At 35.0% G+C, this 22,177-nt stretch overlaps 1 protein-coding gene across 1 annotated transcript in view; it reads left to right on the plus strand.

Annotated features, from left to right (window-relative positions):
- The first annotated feature begins 601 nt into the window (after positions 1 to 601).
- Positions 602 to 22,177, plus strand: part of LOC138698547 (serine/threonine-protein kinase SIK2-like) — a 282,464-nt gene continuing 260,888 nt past the window's right edge. Inside the window, exon 1 of the mRNA XM_069824552.1 lies at positions 602 to 789. Coding sequence (XP_069680653.1) covers positions 670 to 789 — 120 coding nt within the window. The 5' untranslated portion in view covers positions 602 to 669. The remainder of the gene's footprint in view (positions 790 to 22,177) is intronic.

A 22,177-nucleotide genomic window follows, 5' to 3' on the forward strand; every position in this document is an offset into this window, starting at 1 on the left:
CACTTCATGTATTAAGAAAGTACCAGAGAGAATCGCTTCGGCTTCACCCCTGACATTTGAGAAGGGTGAGGTGACGAACTTAAAGAGTCGCCCCTAAACTGTATTACAACGTTCAATGATGTCTCATGACTTATTCCAATGTCCAGCGCATTATCAGTCTCTTTTCAAGAGCCAATTATTACAGCATTAAATATATAAATAGATTTGTTTGCAACGAGAACAAAACGAGATAGAAAGCCAGACTACAATGAAAATGTTGGGGGACTCAAGAAATGTCAAGATCAAGGGCGGGGACAGCGCACTCTATTGTGACGGGTAGCAGATGATTTATATACGTTTCCACCCCCGCCCTAACGAATACTTTCGAGGGTGGGTGGACCCGCCTCCACACTGACATACAGCGCCACGAACCATATAAGCAATATTAATCGATACAGATAAACTTCGATATGTAATGGCTATATTATTTACAAACAACGAAATTAAAGAAATGATGTTATATTATTGTGCTACAGCAAAGCTATTCAAGTGGCCGTGAAAACAAGGAAACAGCGCATCGCGTATCGATAGTTGGCGACTCGCTCGCTTGTGTATGGATCAGTGCTAGCCAGACTGCGGCACGGATAGGATGGCGCGGTCTGGAATACTCGTGCAACTTTCCCCACGGTAATGGCGGCGGAGCGGCAGAAAGCGCCCATCAGAGTTGGTTTCTATGACATCGAAAGGACCATCGGCAAAGGAAACTTCGCCGTGGTTAAATTGGCCAGACACCGCATCACCAAAACAGAAGTGAGTACAGTTGTTACTTCGTATCGTTAATATATTTTATATCAGCTCTCGTGTGTGTGTGACAGGTTAAATAATTCTATAAACAAAACAATTGACAGTGTGATATTATATCAGTGTGTTCAGTGCCTAATGTGTAATGAAAAATTTTGCGATTTGGTCCTGATAGAATTTGTTATTGTTCTCATTCATTACCTTTTGAGGCTACCGAATATCGTCAAGGCGGGGTCCCCCCGGTACGTGGGTAGCGAGGCAAACTGCCTTGCACCCTCCCCTCGCCACGGTCCCATGCAGCCCCCACTAAGGTGGGAAGCTTTCGCCCTACCCGCAGGCCTCTGCGCTGGCGTGTGGGGTAGGTGGCTGGGAATTGAACTGCCCGTGTGAAATAACACTGCATTTATTGATACTGAGAAAAATCACGCAATTGAGATTTATAAGGACTTTACGCATGCGTTGCTAATCCTCTTACTTAAATGACAGATGAATGTTTGTTTACATAATAATAATAATATAATAATAATAATAATAATAATAATAATAATAATACTAAACTGCCCCCCATTGAGGGTAGCCCTTACAGACTCAGTATATCCTCAAAAATATTATACATATGTAAACATAGGTATTAAATTTTAAAAAAAGGGAAACAAAGAAAATGGAGTGAAACATTACAATTGCTATTAATGTGGCACCATGTGATTAATTAGCATTTGGCAGGATTTTTTAAACACAATTATCACAATGTCATCCCTCAAAGATGTTGGCAGAACAAATTTCCGTCGAAATTCTTCGAAAAAAAGCTGGTATAGTCCCTCGAGCAAGCCGAATACCTCAACGTGAATTCAGGCATATTTCAGCTTTAAATAGTTGACTGTAGGCTCATAGATCGACTTCTTCTCAAGGTGAAATGAAATAAAAACAATGATATGCAACGAGAGATAAATGTTATTTAGACCTCGGACTTTTAGGTCTTAAAAATCTTAAATTAGGAAGCCTACCTAAAATAGGTTCTATCACAAATCAAAATAGGTTCTAAAATTACAAAAATAGGTGAACAAAAATAACATTTTTTCATTTCTCATTACAAATTAGCCGAAACATTTAACATTATTTCATTGTACATGTCCATAATTAGAGCCAGAGTAAACAACTAACACCTTTTCTAAGTTTTCCATTGATAAACTGCATCGCTTCTCAGATAACACCATCTTATATGCCGAAAATGAGCGTTCCACATCAACTGATGACACCAGAGCATATTTAAATGTTGGTATTAGATGCAAGGGAACAGCACATTCATGTTTTACTTTCCACTAAATACAATGTCTTCGCTCTGAAATCTCACACTGTAATGAATAGAGGAGACGAACTATGCTGCGATTGTTGTCAAGGCACGACTGGCATACAGAATTACACAGCGTTTCGATATTACCAACTGTAGAAATTGGAAAATGTAAAATTAGGTAAAAATAGTTTCTAACGTGAAATGAGGTATTTTTAGGTTGTATAGAATCACCATTTTCGAACATATATTTCCATAATTCGTACATATACAACTTTTCTTTTGTATATATCATGAGGAACAAAATAGGTTTTTACCTAAAATCCGAGGTCTACTTATTACTATTGAAGAAACTTTTGTTGTTTGAAAAAATTTCTTTTCACAGTTAATAGACAATAGTGAGAAGCACATACAATATTATTATTTCCCTTAACAATTTGAGAAATTTCGAGTAAAATTGACATAGATTTAGTATCTTTTAAAGACGAAGACATTGATCCGATCGCCTTATTTATGGATTTTTTCATCAGCGATTGTAATTTCTATCGCAACAATGGGAGAAAAGTTCATCTGTTTGTGGAGTGGAGTGCGTTCATCTGTTTAATTTTGAGCTGTAGGATCGAGCTGTATTTCCGTTATAATAATAATAATAATAATAATAATAATAATAATAATAATAATAATAATAATAATAATAATAATAATAACAAAATCATTTATTTATCGACATTACGAAAAAGGAATCAGTATAGTTTATGAGCTACATATTTGAGTGACGAATAGTTGACGAAATTTACGATGTTTATGTTTCTGTAGTTCTAGAATTTTTATATTCTCTGAGTGGTGAAACTTATTTTGAAACAGTCGTTTGTTAATTATACGCCATTTTGAAGGGGTATATATTTTGTTACTCCTGTTGGTCGACGTATCATTCAGGAGGGTTAACTTAATGGCAAGGGGTAGGTTCAGTAGGGGAGAAAGGGATGCAGTGTAGCAAAACTTCAGTCCTCTGTGTGAAGAATTCTGATGTTATAGTCAATGTGTAGTGGATATCCAGTACAACTATTGCATTTCTCGTATTTATAACAATATCAAAATTAGTATAGGTATATGCATATTATTTAAATCATACATAGAGTGGCCAGTTTCTGTGCATCTCTAGATTATTTTATTTTATCAAGATATTATGTTACTATGTAATTCATCGTAAGTAATTGCTGATTTATTAATCAGCTAGACTCAGATTAGAGATACCGGTAAGTAAGCGAACTGTTCTAGTCGCCGGAGGGAAAACAAACGCCGATCAGTAGAGGGGGGAAAAAAAAACGGCGCGTGATTTGATTGTTAATTTGTTTAGTAACATCACAGTCTATTATATACAGTCATGAAGCTCAATACGTAGTAAATATGCATCCGTAGATAGTTGCTAACCACTAAGATCGCTAATATCGCCTCATCACAGACAATGCGAAATAGTACCGACACAATCTATTGTTCCTACTTCCTAACACCACAGTCTACTATATACAGTCGCGAAGCTTGAGGTGATTTTTTGCAAATCTCGCAATAAAGCGCTCCAAGCGGTTAGCAACTAGAAACAATAGACTGTCCACGGTCGACTTTGGATTTAGAGTGGACTGAGTCGTATTTCCGTCGAGTGCTAGATCGTTGCGTATTTCGCATTGATGCTCGCGAAGAAAAATCCTAACAGCTATTTCTTATTTTACTTCTAGATGCAAAAAGTGGTTAATAAACAGCAGGAGGGAAGATCTAAGGACAAAGAATGAAGCATATCTTTATAATAATATAAAGTTTTGCTCTCTTCATTTCGAAAACACACAATTTATGAATGAAAACAAAAATGAATTAATCTGGAATGCAGTTCCAACTTTATTTGATGTTTCAAATAAACCTGTTATGTTATTACCTGCAGCTGAGAAACAAAAGCTTTGCACTAATTCTACGTCTGTTTCAGACAACTTAGGCCTACTTTTTTTTTTCAAAGGATATGTTTTTAATTATAGCTGTTAATTTTGTTATTTTTATTTGTTACTTTACTAGAGACGTAGAAAAAGTAAGTCTGTTAAAATAAAATTTATTGATCACGTTTTATTTCCAATTCTGGTGTGATTATTATTGCTTAATCTCATTCCACTTTGTTAACTACGTAAGCCTACACTACAAGTACCGGTACACGTAAGTTACTCCATTAATTCATATTTCCATTATTATTGTTATTATATTATTGTAAAGGGAAATGCGAATTAATATTTATTGGTTTCATAGTTCATTATCATTATAATCTTGAATGAGTGAAGCGATTATAGTAAATTTTAGTTCTTTTGCACAAACAAAAATAATATTAACCTATTTCTTGCAGGTATCTTCGAGTTTATGGTGGAATTTAACATACTTCATTAAAATAATAAATGAACTTTATCCATTTAATATTTCAATAATGGAAAGGTCTTAATTTTTCCAAAAAAAAAAAAACGACAACGAAAGTGTAACATATTTTGTCATCTGCTAGGAAAGATCTGTGATGAAGAGGCGATAGTAGCGATCCTAGTGTGGGCAACTACCCATGTTTGCATTTTTACTACATATTGAGCTTCGCGACTGTATATAGTAGACTGTAACATTATAGGCCTATTTATTTCCTTACACTGAATATAATTCGATAAAAAATGGTCCTTCTTGCAGCAAAAACGCATGGTAAATTGACTGCAATAGTTCATTTGTACGGAAATGTAATCTATTTCAACATCATTTCATCGCAACGATTATTTATTGTACTGAAGTGCAAAGGGATGAGTGAGAGAAAGGGACCGTGGATCAGTCTGTCTGTACAGTTGGCCATGTTTTCTCGCAATACTACAGCACCTCTACTTACCAGCAATCCTAAAGTTGTTCCTAAAAATCATTAGTCTGGTTGCTTTTAGTCAACTGATATTTGGTCTATTTTAACTTTGAAATTCAGTTAATGAATTGTTTGTTGTAATTTTTTACGGTTACAGTTTGCACATACATACATAAATGAAGAGTACACGGGAAAAACAATGTCACAATTCCCTCAAGGGTGATGTCATCATCCAATTCAGTATATTACTACAAAATTTATTGCTATTGCTAATGAGAAAATAGGAAAAGCATGATTGTATCCGTTACCAGTTCTGATAAGAAAAACACAAATTTTTCAGTAATGTACTGAATTAGATGATACCGCTCTTAGTTTTAAGAGAATTGTGTCTTTGATTGTTTTTCCCATGTGAAGGTAAAATGTAATGGGAATTTTATTAATTACTGTTGTGTTATATAGGCCAAATACAGCTTTGCGTGTGATAAACAGGGAGCGGCTTTTTATGTGCTAAAGATTTAGATATATTTATTTTTATGTGCTAAAAAGTACGAAAATATTTGCTAAAAATAACATTTTTTTTTTAAATATGACAAAAATACCTTACTTTGCTTGAAAAAAAAAAATATATTACTAGGTACTCACCAACCACACTTGAGTGCTAGTAGTTGGCCGAGAATTGCAGTGAACAACAAAGGTCATCTCCAAATTCTCCATCACAAATGCCTGCCGATTATCTCTGAACAACGACTTATACTGTGAAAACGATCTTTCCACATCACAAGACGCCAGACGTGCATATTTAAAGAGAGGAATGTCACGAACACAAACACCGTCAATTTCACCTACAGGCACACCCTCCAATACTTGAGCAACTTTACACATTTTTTATATCCACACTGTTTTTCCCAAACACATTCTGGAATTTGTCCCTTAGTACTTGTACTTCTGAACCTGGTAGCGAGTCTAGTTTAATTTCCACGGCACGCACCTCCCTGTTTCAGACAACAGGTTTGTGGATGTTTCGAGTTTTTTATGGTGTGACACAAAAAGCTTACATTTGCTAATAGGAAAGCCAAATTGATTTTTAAACAACCATCTTTCAGTATATCTTGAAGCATATCGATTGACGAAGCCCGATGATAGGGAATCACAACAAGATATATTGCCTTACTTAATAGACATGAGCGAGAGGCGTGAGATTTGTTTAAATTAAATAATGTTCATATCTGTTGTGTTTCACAAACAAAGCGTGGAATGAAATCACCTTCAGCAACAATAAACATTCCTAATTATGTGTTGCAAGATCTCTTCTCCTTGTCCATGTTAATTTATTCTCTAATAATAACATTGATATGCTGCCTAGCAGTTCTCAGAACTTGAGGCGATACTATTACGAAAATGGATCACGGATACACCACACAGCGCTTAGAAACACGAAGCAACCAAGAATTCTTAAAAAGATAACGTCCTACTTCTGAGTGATATAATTGATTTAGTTTTAAAATAGTTAAAAGTTCTTGTAAAAAAACTCCAAGATTTATGTGTTTATAACAGATTTCCTGAAAATATGTATTTACATAATTTTTTGTGAAAATATGTGTTTTTATGTGAAATAAAATTCGGGTTTTAAACTTGAAACTTCATGTTCGAAATTTTTAACTTTGTTAATTGTGTTTTATCACACCCAAAAAGAATATTTAATTACATAGGAATCCGCTCCTTGATAAAAACCGTTTTAAAGCTTTGAAAATGTCTCTATATTAAGTCATGTGTACTTAGCGTATTGCATGTGTAATATATAGCATTTAATTATGCGAAATGGTAAGCATGGACTAATATTTTAACATTTGTTTAACTCCGTATTTTTATTGTAACATGAATAACGCCCCATATTTTCAACGAAGTGTATATAATAGAGTGGGAGTATTTGTGTAAAATGTTTACAAATATAGTGGCAGACATAAAGTACGGCTTTCTTTACTGATCATCGTTAGACTGATAATAAAGGCGCAACAATAGAACATGTTTTTTTTATAGCCTAGGTCAGAACGATACTAGCTCCACTCACGGTGTGTTCCTAAAACGGCGTTACTTTGATCTTTTCGCTTTTGCTAAAGATGACTAACATATTATATCGTAACGTATAGAAATCGGATCTGAGCAAACTGTTCTGCGTGATTGAAAAAACATGAAATTTAATAAATATAGCACTCTCATATGACAACGAGGAATTAAGTTGTTAGAAATGATCTTGCAAGATTTAATAGTGCTGAAAAAAAGACGATAGCAGAATTAAACGTTTCTGACATCTACATACTGTAATACAGGGAGCTGTTATCGTTTAGATAAATAAATAAAATAATTTGAACTGGTAATGAAAATTACGGGAAAACGGCTGAAGGGATTGTAATGATTGACCTCTCATTTTGAACCTTGGCATCCAAATTGTTTCAGGAAAAATAGTAGTTTTCAGTGAAATGTCAATTTTCTTACACAATTTTCCTATTTTCCAAAATCCATCTGTTGTCAGTTTTGAGAACTAATAAATAAAACAAAACACACACTATAATAAACAATATTACACGAAGGCCATGACCTGCAGGATTGCTGACAGGTAAAGCAAATCAAAGCAAATTCTGTGACATCATAATGACAACAATATGTCGATCTTCATTTGTGTAATTTTTTATAACATCTCTATAATTTGTTATTAAAAACTTTCAAAGCTTACTAAAAATAATTTACAAGTCTGATTCTGTTGTGTATAATTTTCTGAGTACAGCTGTGTATTGGATATTAAAAAGTACGAAACTTGAAGTCGTTTGATGGCATTATCACCATTAAAAGTGAAATATTATTATAGTTAATGCCATGATGTATTTGTCACTAATATATTGTACATATTAAGGATATAGCCTATTGATGATATGAAACTCAAACCTTTTGGGGTTATATATGTAGCCTATACGTAGAGAACATCTTAAATTAGATATTCATTTCTATAATTTATTGAGTGACGGCTGTATAATATACCTATACAGTATATGTTACTGAAAACTACAAAACATACGTAAGTTAAAATTATTGTTATTAAAAATGAAATATTTGTATAGTTAATCAAGTGGTGTGGGTCTTTTTCATATTATAGTATTTAATGGCGGTGTGGTGTGGATAATTGTATGCCTGATTCTTTCCAGTATTGTCTGGAGAGAGCGCAAAAATTACAGTTCCTAAGTAAAGACCAAAAGGTATTACTTACTGATAAAATAAGAGGCCTACACAATTTTTTAGTCTCCCGTTCATTTCAGCAAGATCTCTTAGCAGGATAAAATGATTCTACCCTCTACATTTCAATGTAGTTCACGAAAAAATACAGCAGCTATACTAAGATGCCATGTCTATTGTTCGAAAGGATGGCAGACCTGACATTTTCTAACCTCTCACCTACAATCTACAATGACCTGAAATAGCTACTACTGCTTTACTCCCACATGAAAAAATCCACTGATCGTCCTAACATTGTTACTTGCGTTTTCGCTTTTAGGGCAATATTACACGACCGTTAAAAACGTTGCGTTGACAACGTTCTTTTATAGGAACTTGGTTTTTGGTAATATAATCGCTTGTATAATTGTATGACTAAAAGTGCTGCGTTTGGTTGCGTTGCCTCGGCGTTGAGAAGTTTCAACGCAGAGGTCTGCGTTGGCAACGCCATCTTTTCCAAACGTATTCATACTACATGTGCGTCACCAACGCAACGTCAACAACAGACTGGATATTGTCAAGCAAATGCAGTTTTACTACCTACTCTAGTGAGAATGAAATCATTTCGAATAAACATTCACCTAAACAAGAAGATATACCGGATGGTATTATTTCTGAGGCTATTTCGGGTCATGATAGTAATGTAAGCGATACCCAAACAAAATCGGGACCATCTCTTCGCTCGACAGAGACAGGAAGAAAAGACAAATCTGAAAATATTCTAGTGACTGCAACAAAATATTACAAATACATTATCAGAGAGCTTGAGCATACAAAGACAAGACGGAGAGAATGACAAGGATGGAAACAAAGCTTTCCTATTATCATTTGTCAAAATCATGGACAATTTACCTCCAGAGCTTGCAATTGAAGCCCGTTTCAAAGTTTCTGAAGTGTTCAGAAACCTGCTTGTCGAGCAACGGGCAACATCAAGAATGTCCCATTTGTCAGATATGTCGCCGTTGAGTGTTATTGCCGATGGTTCAAATGATTCTGAATTCATTGTTAATTTCAATCAGTACTGATTTATGCAGCTTATAATGTTCTTAATTTTCAACATATTATGCATAAAATAAAAACATAATCATTTTCTGCAGCTTGTAATGTTCTTAATTTTCAACATATTATGCACAAAATAAAAATATAATCATTACAAATTAAGGCAAATTTTATTACTCACCTTAATGTTACAACCAGCTTTTCGACAGGATGAACTGAGTTCCTCATTACAGTATAATAATAATAATAATAATGTTTTATTTTCGCTGGCAGAGTTAAGGCCATAAGGCCTTCTCTTCCACTCAACCAGCCTTAATCAATACAATACATAAATTTAAATTACAAATATTTTCACTACACTTAAAAGGTTCTCCAGCAATAATCTTCACTACACATTTATTTAAATTTAGATAAATCTATAAGGTAAAGTAGTAACTTAATTTATGAGCTAATTTAATTCAATGAATTATAATTAATTTAATATTTGAGATAGCTAGTAAAATGATGAAAATTAATTTAATATAAGCTTACTAGGACTATGTTACAGGGAGAATATATATATTTCTATTTCTATAATGAGAATATTAATGTAATTGTCATTAGAGGTTTTGTAAATCTATTTAGAGAAATTAAAGATAATAATAATAAGAATGGACAGATGTTAGTTTCATTATAAGTAACAAATATTAATCAGCAATTCATCTGTTAAGTAAGAATTTATGTAATTTTGACCTAAATGAAGCTATTGTCCAACAACCCCTTATATCACTCGGAAGCGAGTTCCAATTTCTAGCAACTGAAACTGTATAGGATGAAGAATATAAAGATGTCTTGTGGTAGGGTATAATGAGTAAATTGTTATGATGAGATCTTGTACTTAGCTGATGATATGCGGATAAATTTTGAAAACGAGAAGCCAAATATATTGGGGTAGCGGTGCGCAGAATTTGAAACAAGAGAACAAGGGAATGCAGGGCTCGTCGATCGCTTAGCCTTAGCCAAGACAGAGTTTGGAAAGACGGGGAAACACGATCATACTTACGAATATTACAAATATAACGGACGCACGCATTATGCACACGTTGTAGCCTGTTGCTCAAATTTCACTTTTCTTAATTTTATGAGAAGTTAAATTGAAAAGATCATCAAAACTTTTTATTGACATTCTGTAATAGAGAAAAAAACTTGTCGAGATACTGTCGGTGATTTTCAAATGCAGCACAGTATAAAACTTTCTTGTCGAAAGTCTCTTAATGTTTGCAGGATGAATTCACCATCTCCGTTATCTCTTTTTTTTCGAGACAGACTTATAAATTGAACACATAGCAGAGCTACATATGCAACTTGTATAACATCCATTGCAGTTCTGAAACCAAACACAGCGTCCCTAACGCAACGTGTAGTTTATACATTTTCACACGTTACCAACGCCTGTCAACGCAACATTTTTAACGTTCGTGTAGTAAAGCCCTTAGATCAGTGACCGGCATGTTCCGTGCTCTGTGACGTCATACCACGGAGCCGCCACGCTCTTTGCTCGGCAATCTCTGCATACTGAGCACAGCGAGGAGAGAAGGTTCAACTGAACAGTGGTGGTACGGCGCCTATGCACTGACAGAGCGCGATCCATTCGTCTGAGGTAGTATGGGAACAGCACAATTACAATACATTTGTACGAAAACAAAACTGTACAACCGTGATAAATCAATGTAACAAAATATTTTGGTTTGTAATCAAATTTAATATACTTATAATAATATGAAATTCATAATACAGCCAGCTGCAGAAGCGTTCGCATTATGTAAATGAGGCTCCGAGACTGCTATAAATATACAAATATAGAAATAAATCATTTAAGCAGTACTACAACACTTTGGCCCAATTGTATAAAACTCCCTGACTAAAGATCAACTTTGATCGAAGATCGAAAAGTGAACCGAGTTCAGACACTTCTTCTATTGTATAAAACTTTTCTGCGATCAAATTACCTTCGTTCAAATGCAGTCTAAGTTCACGTGAAAAGGATTTGGCAACATCGCATAAACAGGTGAAATACGTGATGCGCGGACAGGTTTGTTCAGTGTTGCCAATCTAGCGACTTTAACTCTTTTTCAACAACAATTTCTTTTAACTTTTATATTGCTTAAATATGGATTTAGCGACCTTTTTAGCACCCCATAGTGACAAAATTTAATCTTTCTTTGTTGATAATGAGAAATCTAGCGACTTTACAACTACTTTTTGGCGACTTTCCGTACACTCTGTTGGAGACACTGGTTTTTTGTGCAATGTAAATAATGGCGGACAATAAGAAGAAGGTTGACTGTTCTCCGAGTTGTTATCATGTTATGGTGTTTGATACTGCTAAACATAATAAAGCTTTATAAAACGACAATTTTCGTTTAGTAATACAGTTAATTGAAAATTTATGAATGTACCTATCATATCCATTAATAATTAATGGTTGTTATAAACATAATATAATTATAGGTTAATGTTATTTGATACTGCTGAACACGATAGAGCCTTATAAAATATAAGATTGTGTATTAAGGCAAGAAATTGAAAGAAATATATATAAATGTACCTATCATATCTATTAATATTAATAATAATGGATATTTTATTTGCACAATCTGTCACTCGTATATTTCAAACAGAAAAGAAATAACTGAACTTGGATCATCTAACTTAATCGGAGAAATTTCTTCAGTCAAAGTTGACTTTAGTTTGAGACAAATTAATCTCAGATTAGACTTTATACAACACAAAATCCCAAGTTCAGCTGAAACAAGGATCAATTTAACCTCTGATCTAAGATTAAATGGTTTATACAATCGGGCCTTTGTCTACTCGGAAACTTGAAAACAGTTCAAGTGTTTTTAACAGATATTTTCCTACACAATATACAGATTGAACTATATAGGCCCTAACTTGGTGAGTAGTATGCAAAGTATATTTCAACTTTTGAAACACACCATCACTTTGTGTTACTACCGTGCCCAAGTTAAATGCTTTGTCGAGATCAAACTGTGTTATGGAGTATGGAGGAATGGCGAAGTGTTTGATTTCTGGCAAGCTGTTTCAGCATGTAAAGAAATTCAATATACAATGCCATTATTCTCTATGCCACACAAATGATTATGACAAATATGGGGGAGAATATCGACAAATAGTCTACTAGTGCAGCAATTGAAAGATAAATTGCTAAGTGAAGTTAGGGAACACACTGTCAGTGAATCAATGGTAAGCTTAAGGCTTAAGATATAGGATTTCACTAGCCATTGCAAAGAACATGCGTTCTTTTAATGACGGGGAATTCGCCAAGAATGTCGCCATCATGACCGCAGAGTAGTTATTCCCTAGCAAAATACAGGAATGTGATCACATCAAGAACTGTCGTATCATTGCTGCATTGACGCCACTGCGCTGGTGCGTGTTAACAGTAATACGACTCAACTGCTCGCTCTTCCAAGCTCTTGAGGCCTGACTGGCTCTTACGTCATAACTGCAGCATCTGCCGGCCACTGCCTTAAACTGAAAAACTGAAGTTGGGTAGGTTAAAAAAAAAGTATTTGGCATGAAAAACCATTCAGAGAGAGTATGTTTCATTATTATGGAAGCAAATAACTTTTAAAATGACTGGTAGGCCTATTCGTCATTGAAAATAAATCTGAAAATTTTTTATTTGAACTTCTAAAAAAGCCCCTAGTTAAAATAGAATGGCATATGGCCGTATTCTGAAGCGTGTGTCGCATTACAGCCCACGTGAAAGAAAAAACGCGAGTAACGTAGGAAGCAGTGTGTAGATAAGACGCTACAAGTACATATTTAATGGAAATGCATGGGGTCAAAGGCTTACCTTGAAGAGACAACCATTTTCAGATAGTACGAGTTTGAACGCAATGTAATTATTGATAAATAGCAATCAGGCCACACTTTCGCACTTTCGTGGTGTTTTCTCGCATTTTACTTCCTGGCTTAAACGAAATGTAAGAGAAAATACTGTTATACATATAATGGAAGTCGAATTATTGGACGGATTTCGTTCATATTCGGTGTCCATGATTCAATCGGGGATATTGCACATGAAATGCAATCTCTTTACTAAAGTAATAATGGATATTAAAAAAACAGTAGAAATTAGCGTTATATTCCAGTAAAAACTTTGTGAACTGAAATAATCTGGGAAAAACTATCATTTAATAAAATGCTAATGCTACATCTCAGTCTGTCAGTTTGTAACGACCACAACGAATAGAAAACCCTTGTAACTTTATCATTTTTTCCGTTAATTTGAAAATAAAGGCAGAGACAGATTTTGAAACGTCAAGTTATATGTTCATGGTCAACAATGTAATAACGTAAAATCTATATATCTTGCTTAGATATACGAAGCCGGTTACTAGAGATGAACAAAACTAACTACCGCTCTCGCTCGCTGTGTTCTTTGCATTTGTCTTTCGAGTCTCGGCTCGTCATTCTCGTGCGCTTCGAGTCTCGCTCATCATTCTCGAAATAGCATTCGGTCGGTGTGGAAAGATTTCGTAACTTTGAATAACATACATCATTGAAATAAATAACATTATAAATGTTTAAATGAGACAAAAAGACAAAACAGAACAGTATCTCAGTTATCAAATTGTTCTGGTTCTATTATATGATATTACCTATGGTTATATAAATAGAAAAAATTCTCAAATAAATTTGCATTTCAAAGACACACAAAACATAACGTTAATATCTTCTTACTTGAGATTGCACACTTGATGTCAAACATATGAAAAGAAAATTTCTAACCTTTTAATAAGGGCCTAGTAATTAAATAAAGATTGGAGAACGGATTATTATACACTGAAAGGTAGAGATGATGTTTCAAATAGACTAGTTTATTGTTTATACATTGCCAAAGTAGATAAAAGTTCAGTCAGGTATAAAGAACTGTGGCGATTCAAGGCTGCTTGACTTCGGGACTTCGGGAGTGATCAATCTAGGCGTCTCGAAACACTCACAAGCAGTCTTTACGTCAACGATGCGACGTATACAACATTGTCGTGCGGGTTTTCGGCTTTGCGGGCGCTGTTAGTCTTGCTTTCTGAGTCGTTGTCCATCTCTACTGGTTACCCTAATTTACGTTTTGCATGACTTTACAAAGTTTTATGAATTATGTTATTTTAGATCCATTTACTAGCGACCCACAATTATATTGCTCATTCCTATAAAAAAAAAAGATTTTAACTGTTGTCGCCTCTATTGTAATATTCGTTACTGTTTTATCATCATCATTTTATCTGACGCAGAATATAATAATAATAATAATAATAATTTATTTTAGCTGGCAGAGTTAAGGCCGTAAGGCCTTCTCTTCCACTCAACCAGCAAAAAGTGTATATACATATGCATGAACTTACAAAGAATCCAACAATTTGATTTAGATGAGAGTTACATGTATACAAAAGTTATTTACAAATTAAACAACAAAATACTATGAACTATTAATTAAACACTGAAATAAACTGTGTAGCAGAATTAAACTAAAATACATAGAATGTTAATATATTTCAAATAATATTAGATAATAGAAAGAGATTATTACGAGACAATTAAAATACAGCACAATCAGGATGATGTCTAAAGAAAAAAGTAACAATGTAGTCAGTGATAGTTTAAATCAGTATGATTGGAGTGAAATGCTAATAAGGTTATCTTTTAAGCTGTTCTTAAAGGTGTTTATTGTCTTGCAGCCCCTAATACTTTGTGACAAGGAATTCCATTGACGCGAGGTGGATATTGTAAAAGATGATGAATAACAAGATGTTCTATGAAGAGGTATACTTAGCGTGCCACAGATAAGTGATCTGGTATTTACGTCGTGGTTAGAGTATAGATAAGAGAAACGAGACGAAAGGTAATTTGGTGTTGAAGTGTGCAGAATTCGAAAGAGTAAAGACAAAGAGTGTAAAGTTCTACGTTCTTTAAGTCGGAGCCACGAGGGACTTGCGAAGGACGGTGATATGTGATCATACAGTCGGATGTTGCAGGGTGAACCTTAAGTAATGTCATTAATTTCAAGGGGTTATTCTTTGAGAAGTTTCAAACAAAAAAGTTTAATACAATTATTGTTCGCTTTTGCTTTCTTTTCGAGATGAAAATAGTTTTAATTAAATATATCATAGCGTGTTTTGGGAAAGCCATTGATTGAATTCCCAATATGCTTAGTCAATTTAAGAGAGCAATTGAAAGAATTTTGTTTTGTCCTTTAAATGTGCAGAAATTTGATCGGAATAAATGTAACGTTGTAAAATTCCTTTTCAGAACGAAAAGTTACATCTGTTCGGATGAAATTTTTGCACGTTTATTAAAGGAGAAAACTAAAATTCTTTCAGTTACTTATTATAGTACTCTGTTCTCTTAAATTGACTGAGCATATAAGGAATTAAATCAATGACTTTCCCAAAGCAGGCTATGAAATGTTTCATATAAAACAATTTTCCATGTTGAATCTTTCGTACACTACTTTTAACACTTGAATATAAATAATTGATTGAATGACGATCCTACTCGTGTTAATTATGTAAGCATGTGCGGCTTACAGCTGTTTCGTTGCTACTTGACACCATCCTCAGAGCCTTCTGTGTCTCGGCGCCATCTCACTACAATGAAGAAGTGAACACAATCAAGTACATAGCACAAGAAAATGGTTACAACCCAAAAATAATAGACAACATCATAAGGAAGACAAAACAAAAACTCAACAAACACAAAAACACACAAAACACAACATAAACACAAGAACATAAGAAATACATCACACTAACGTACAAAAACAAAAACATACACAAGATCATATACCATTAAGTACGAGAAAAATTCGTATCGGCACCGGGAATCGAACCCAGGACCTCTCAGCTGTGCGCGCTGAGTGCTCTCTAACCAACTGAGCTATGCCGGGACCCGATTCACGACGCCGGCCGAACTCCTCTCGTAGTATCGTGTTACGGCCTGACTGCCTGCACTTGAGACGATACACGTCATATATGTACAGGAGCGCATATTACATGACTTTATGGCCATATAAATCGGGTCCCGGCATAGCTCAGTTGGTTAGAGAGCACTCAGCGCGCACAGCTGAGAGGTCCTGGCTTCGATTCCCGGTGCCGGTACGAATTTTTCTCGTACTTAATGGTATAAAAACAAATTGACTAGTCATACTAGTCGAGCAAAATATAATGAGGTGGGCGAGACATTCATATTTGATACATACACAAGATCGCATCCTCATTCAGAAAACAGAAATACAACATAGCATACAGAACAGAAAACACATTACAAAAACATCTCAACACACAAACAACACAAATAAATACAACCACACAGGCGTATACAAACTCACATGCAATAGTTGCGACAGTTTCTACATTGGACAGACAGGCAGATCATTCCAAACTCGATACAAAGAACACATTAAAGCAATAACCAGAGGACACAGTACATCTACATATACCGAACACATAACTAATGCTAACCACACATACAATAAGATAAATACAGACATGGAAATCCTACACATACAGTAAAACCCTGATTATCCGTCACCCTATTAACCGATTGGTGGATTATCCGACTGTCATTCTCTCTCGCAGAAAAAATATTAAGTATTGTACATTATATTAGTATCAATATTTCCTACAGAGTGTTTTTTTACAAACTTTTACCCTTACGCATTATGGCCTACTCTTCTGTTTAACTGCTATGCAAAATGTCTTTTACAAGCGTTAAAAGAAAACATGTTGTACTACGTAAAAAAGTGTAAGTAATTGAGTGGTTTGGGAAAAGAGAATATGTGGTTCATCTCACATCACAATACGATAGGAATTACACCTGTGCGCGATTTAGGCTATTGAAAAACAAAATATAAACTGTATAAAATTGTACATGAGAACTCTAACGTTCCTACCTTTCCACAGACAGTCGTCATAAGGAGCTTTCTTGGCCATTAAAAACCCATCGTTGAAAACTAGAGTTAAGTGCAATAAATAATGTTTTAATAACTGACTTATCGGAAAATCGAACAAAAATTGTAAAAAAATAACAGACTTAAATTAGTGAACTTCTGATCCACTGCCTAGCGTATTAAAAGAAAAGACCATGGAGGAAATTACGAAAATATTATGTACTTAGATTATGAAAACTTTTTATGGTGCGGATTATCCGATTTTTTCGGTTAACCGTTCACTCCACCCGCTTCATTACCACGCATAATAGAGGTTCTACTGTACAACCCAAAAACTCAACACATGAGATGATGCCGAGACACAGAAAGCTCTGAGGATGGTGTCAAGTAGCACCGAAACAGCTGTAAGCCGCACATGGGTACATAATTAACACGAGTACGCCATTTAATCAATTATTTAAAACAATTTTTATCTCGAAAAGGAAACTAAAACTAGCAAAATTGCATTAAACCATTTTTTAAAATAATTCAAGGCATAACTCCCTGAAATTAATGACATTTCTTAGGGTTCATTCTTCATATCTATACTAATAATAAATCTGTGGGCGAAATTTTTCTGGTAATTTTCGATTTTCCAAAAATAATTGGTGTTAACATAGGCTATATAATTAACCACCCTGAAACCGAAAATCGCATTTTTGAAATTTTTGTTTGTATGTCTGTCTGTCTGGATGTTTGTTACCTTTTCACGCGATAATGGCTGAACCGATTTATATGAAAATTGGAATATAAATTAAGTTCGTTGTAACTTAGAGTTTAGACTATATGGCATTCAAAATACTTTATTTAAAAGGGGGGTTATAAGGAGGCCTGAATTAAATAAATCGAAATATCTCGCTTATCATTGTTTTTTGTGAAAAATGTTACATAACAAAAGTTTCTTTAAAAATGAGTTCCGATAAGTTTTATTCTTTACAAAATTTTGATAGGACTGATATTTAATGAGATAAATGAGTTTTAAAATTAAAATAACGCCATCTAAGACGGTGCAATGAATTAAGAACAAATGACTTGGTCTATAAGGGGCCTTGGACAACAACAATCGAAACAGGGACCTTGGACATCAACAATCGAAAGCTATTAAACATAGCCTACAGAGAATGTTTCTGTGTTTGTATGAAGTAATATCAGAAGCTAAATTAACCGATTTGTATAATTAATTATTATTTCACCATTGGAAAGTGTAGTTTCTCTAGATGGACATAATGCTATAATGTTATTACAGTAACGTCTGAGTAAATCGAGGACAGGTAAGATTAAAATAGCTTCTTATGCACAGAAAATTTGATAGGCTATTTTGTACATTCGTTTTCTGTATTTCTTGAAATAATATTTATGTACACTCATTTCAATCTCAGAGAATTAACGAACAATGAGAGTGTATTGATTTAGTATGCAGTAATAGTACGTTAGCTTAGCAATCCATTATTTTATAATTCAAATTTTAACTATGCTCAATTGAATCGTGTTAAAATACATAAAATATATATGCAATAAATGCAATGCAACAAAAATTGGGTAATGAGCGAAGCAGATTATCTTGCGCTGTTGTAAAAGTTGTTCCCTGGATCAAACGTCCTATTTTAATTATGTAATTACTTTATATTTATTTCTAACAGGTGCAGCGGAGCGCACGGGTACGGCTAGTAATATATAAAATATGCTATACTAATGGCGGGCACTACACTGTACAGGAAAGTTAATATTCTTACATTATTGTGATTGGAAGTAGAGCTATTTTATAAACCAAGCGCAAGATTTAAAACATTTTTATCATGTTCCATTTTAAAATACAATGCATATATAAACTAGATAGAATTTATGGATATGAAATCAAACAGTTGTGGTTAATCTCGAACGGTTGACACTGGCGATGCAGCTTGAATTGATGCTGTCGTTCCATGAACTGATTTGCCTCTTAGGCTAGAATTCGACGAATTTGTCGCTATTAGCAAAGGGTTTGTTTTGATATTATAATGAAAGCAGGAAGTTCTGGGTAGTTGATATGACGTTCGTTTCTGTTTAAATGCTTCTTTAGTAATTGAAATGCCAAGAGCACTAACCCGTAAAAAATTATATACTTTTATAAAAAGCCAGTTATTTGCATAGGCGAGAGGGCACGCTAAATATGCTAGCACTGTGGACTGTTCATACTTCGTGTACTTTTATTTATTTGAATAAAGAGTCTATTATATGTTGTATTACTGTAGTTTTCTGCTTTTGTTACAAAACCAGAGGACTGCAGTTCAATTCTTGACAAGGAAGTGCGAATCTAAACGAATTCTAGACACTTTGCCTCTTTTCTTGTGTCTGGAGTTGTCTTACGTCATGGTCTGGTGTAATGTCGACCTCATCGCCATGGAGCGAGACCTATTTATTGTAATTACCCAGAGATGTCTCTTCCATCATAACCCGCCTCCTTCAAATCCATTTTAACCCTTTCGGCTCGAATAGTCCATTTGAAATCACTAACATTTCTGAAATCGCGATTCATATGATTTGCCTGATGATTCCATTTGGTATCCTCAAAAGTAGTTTCGTTCTTTAGCGACAGAGTGCAGCACCCGCTAGTTCCTTGTCCAGCTGTTATTAGGAAGAGGATTGCTATGTTTTTCCATGTGTCTATATGAAAAAAATTCAGGTCAGAAAGGGTTAGGGCTAATATTAGCCTCTCATCTACGTCTACGGCCTCCCCAAAGGTCTTTGTCCCCTCAGATGTCTGCATTTCTGGATTCGACCATACGTGCTACATGTCCTGCCCATCTCAAAAGTCTGGATTTACTTATGCCTTTTTAAGGAACCCGGAGGTTCATTGACGCCCTCACATAAGACCGCCATCGATCCCTATCCTGAGCAAGATTAATCTAGTCTCTACCATCATATCCACCTCCCTCAAATCTATTTTAATATTATCCTCCCATCTACGAGTCTTTTTTCCTCCGGCCTTCCATCTAACACTCTCTATGCATTTATACATTCGCCCATACGTGCTACATGCCCTGCCCATCTCAAACGTCTGGATTTAATGTTCCTAATTATGTCAGGTGAAGAATACAATGCGTGCAGTTCTGCGTTGTGTAACTTTCTCCATTCTCCTGTACCTTCATCCTTCTGAGCCACAAATATTTTCCTAAGCGCCTTATTTTCAAACACCCTTAACCTCTATTCCTCTCTCAAAGTGAGAGTCCAAGTTTCACAGCCATACAGAAGAACCGATAATATAACTCTTTTATAAATTCTTTCAGCTTTTTTGAGAGCAGACTGGATGATAAAAGCTTCTCAACCGAATAATAACACGCATTTCCCATATTTATTCTGCGTTTAATTTCCTCCCGAGTGTCATTTATATTTGTTACTGTTGCTCCAAGATATTTGAATTTTTCCACCACTTCAAAGCATAAATTTGCAATTTTTATATATCCATTTCGTAGCCTACAATATTCTGGTCATGAGACATAATCATATACTTTGTCCTTTCGGGATTTATTTCTAAACCTACCTCTTACTTGCTTCGAGCAAAATTCCCGTGTTTTCCATAATAATTCGTGGATTTTCTCCTACGTTTGGATTTAATGTTCTTAATTATGTCAGGTGAAGAATACAATCCGTGCAGTTCTGCAATGTGTAACTTTCTCCATTCTCCTGTAACTTCAGCTCTCTGAGCCACGAATATTTTCCTAAGCACCTTATTCTCGAACACTCTTAACCTCTGTTCCTCTCTCAAGTTAGAGTCCAAGTTTCACAACCATACAGAAGAATTCTTTCAGATTGTTTGAGAGAAGACTGGGTGATAAAAGCTTCTCAACCGAATAATAACATTTATTCTGCGTTTAATTTCCTCCTGAGTACAATTTATATTTGTTATTGTTGCTCCAAGATATTTGAATTTTTCCACCTCTTCAAAGCATAAATTTTCCATTTTTTATCTTTCCATTTCGTAGCCTACAATATTCTGGTCATGAAACATAATCATATACTTTGTCTTTTTGGGATTTACTTCCAAACTTACCTCTTTACTTCAAATAAAATTCCCGTGTTTTCCATAATAATTTGTGGATTTTCTCCTACGTCTGGATTTAATGTTCTTAATTATGTCAGGTGAAGAATACAATGCGTGCAGTTCTGCGTTGTGTAACTTTCTCCATTCTCCTGTAACTTCATCCCTCTTACAGGCAGTTGATGTGTAATGTATGAAGATGATTTCAGGGTTTGCGGAACACAATTTGTGAACCGCCGCCTCCGCCGGAGTGAATAAGCCTGCCTGCTCTTTTGTGTATCCTAGGGACTTGACAGGCAATCTGCCACGGGGAGCTGAATTATGTGTTTTATCTGTTAATTAAGCATTTGTTTTGATTCCGCAACTCCCCTTACCTCCCTCCCCCTCATCCGGACACGTTAAGAATGCATCCAATTGCCACAGCCCCTCGTGGGGAAGTGGGGGGAGGATTGTATTCAATAAATGGACTGGAATTCTTGGAAATCACATCCACACAGACGACGTGTGACAAAGTGCTTATTCTGTCCCATTGAGTTATGGTTCACGTGAACAATGGAGCGTGATCTCTCCCTTTTCCACGTAATTCTCACATGTGTACATTTAGATTTGTTACAACAGACTTCATTTCATGTATCCGTGCAACACCTGACCTTGGTATGTAGCAGGAAATTAGAATTCCAAAGGGTTGCCTATGTTTAAATCTGGAATCGTAGACCAGATTTAATTAGTTAAGTCTTGCAAAAGAGTCTGGTGTTCGATTCCGGTTCGTTTAATATAGGCCTGCCTGTTGAGTTTAATTGTTGTTGAGAAGTTCATTTCATCCCCTTAAACCAGCCATGGCGAGAACGTGACTCGCGAGATATTGTGGCTCGCAGTGATAGCTGTGCATTTCGCTTGCTTCTAACCTCCGCCAACCCCCACCCTCAAACTCCGTTCCATTTGTATTCGTCTCTGACCTGCGAGTGGCATATGTCT

Source organism: Periplaneta americana, chromosome 4 (genome assembly GCF_040183065.1).
Source record: "Periplaneta americana isolate PAMFEO1 chromosome 4, P.americana_PAMFEO1_priV1, whole genome shotgun sequence".
Taxonomy (NCBI): Eukaryota; Metazoa; Arthropoda; class Insecta; order Blattodea; family Blattidae; genus Periplaneta; species Periplaneta americana.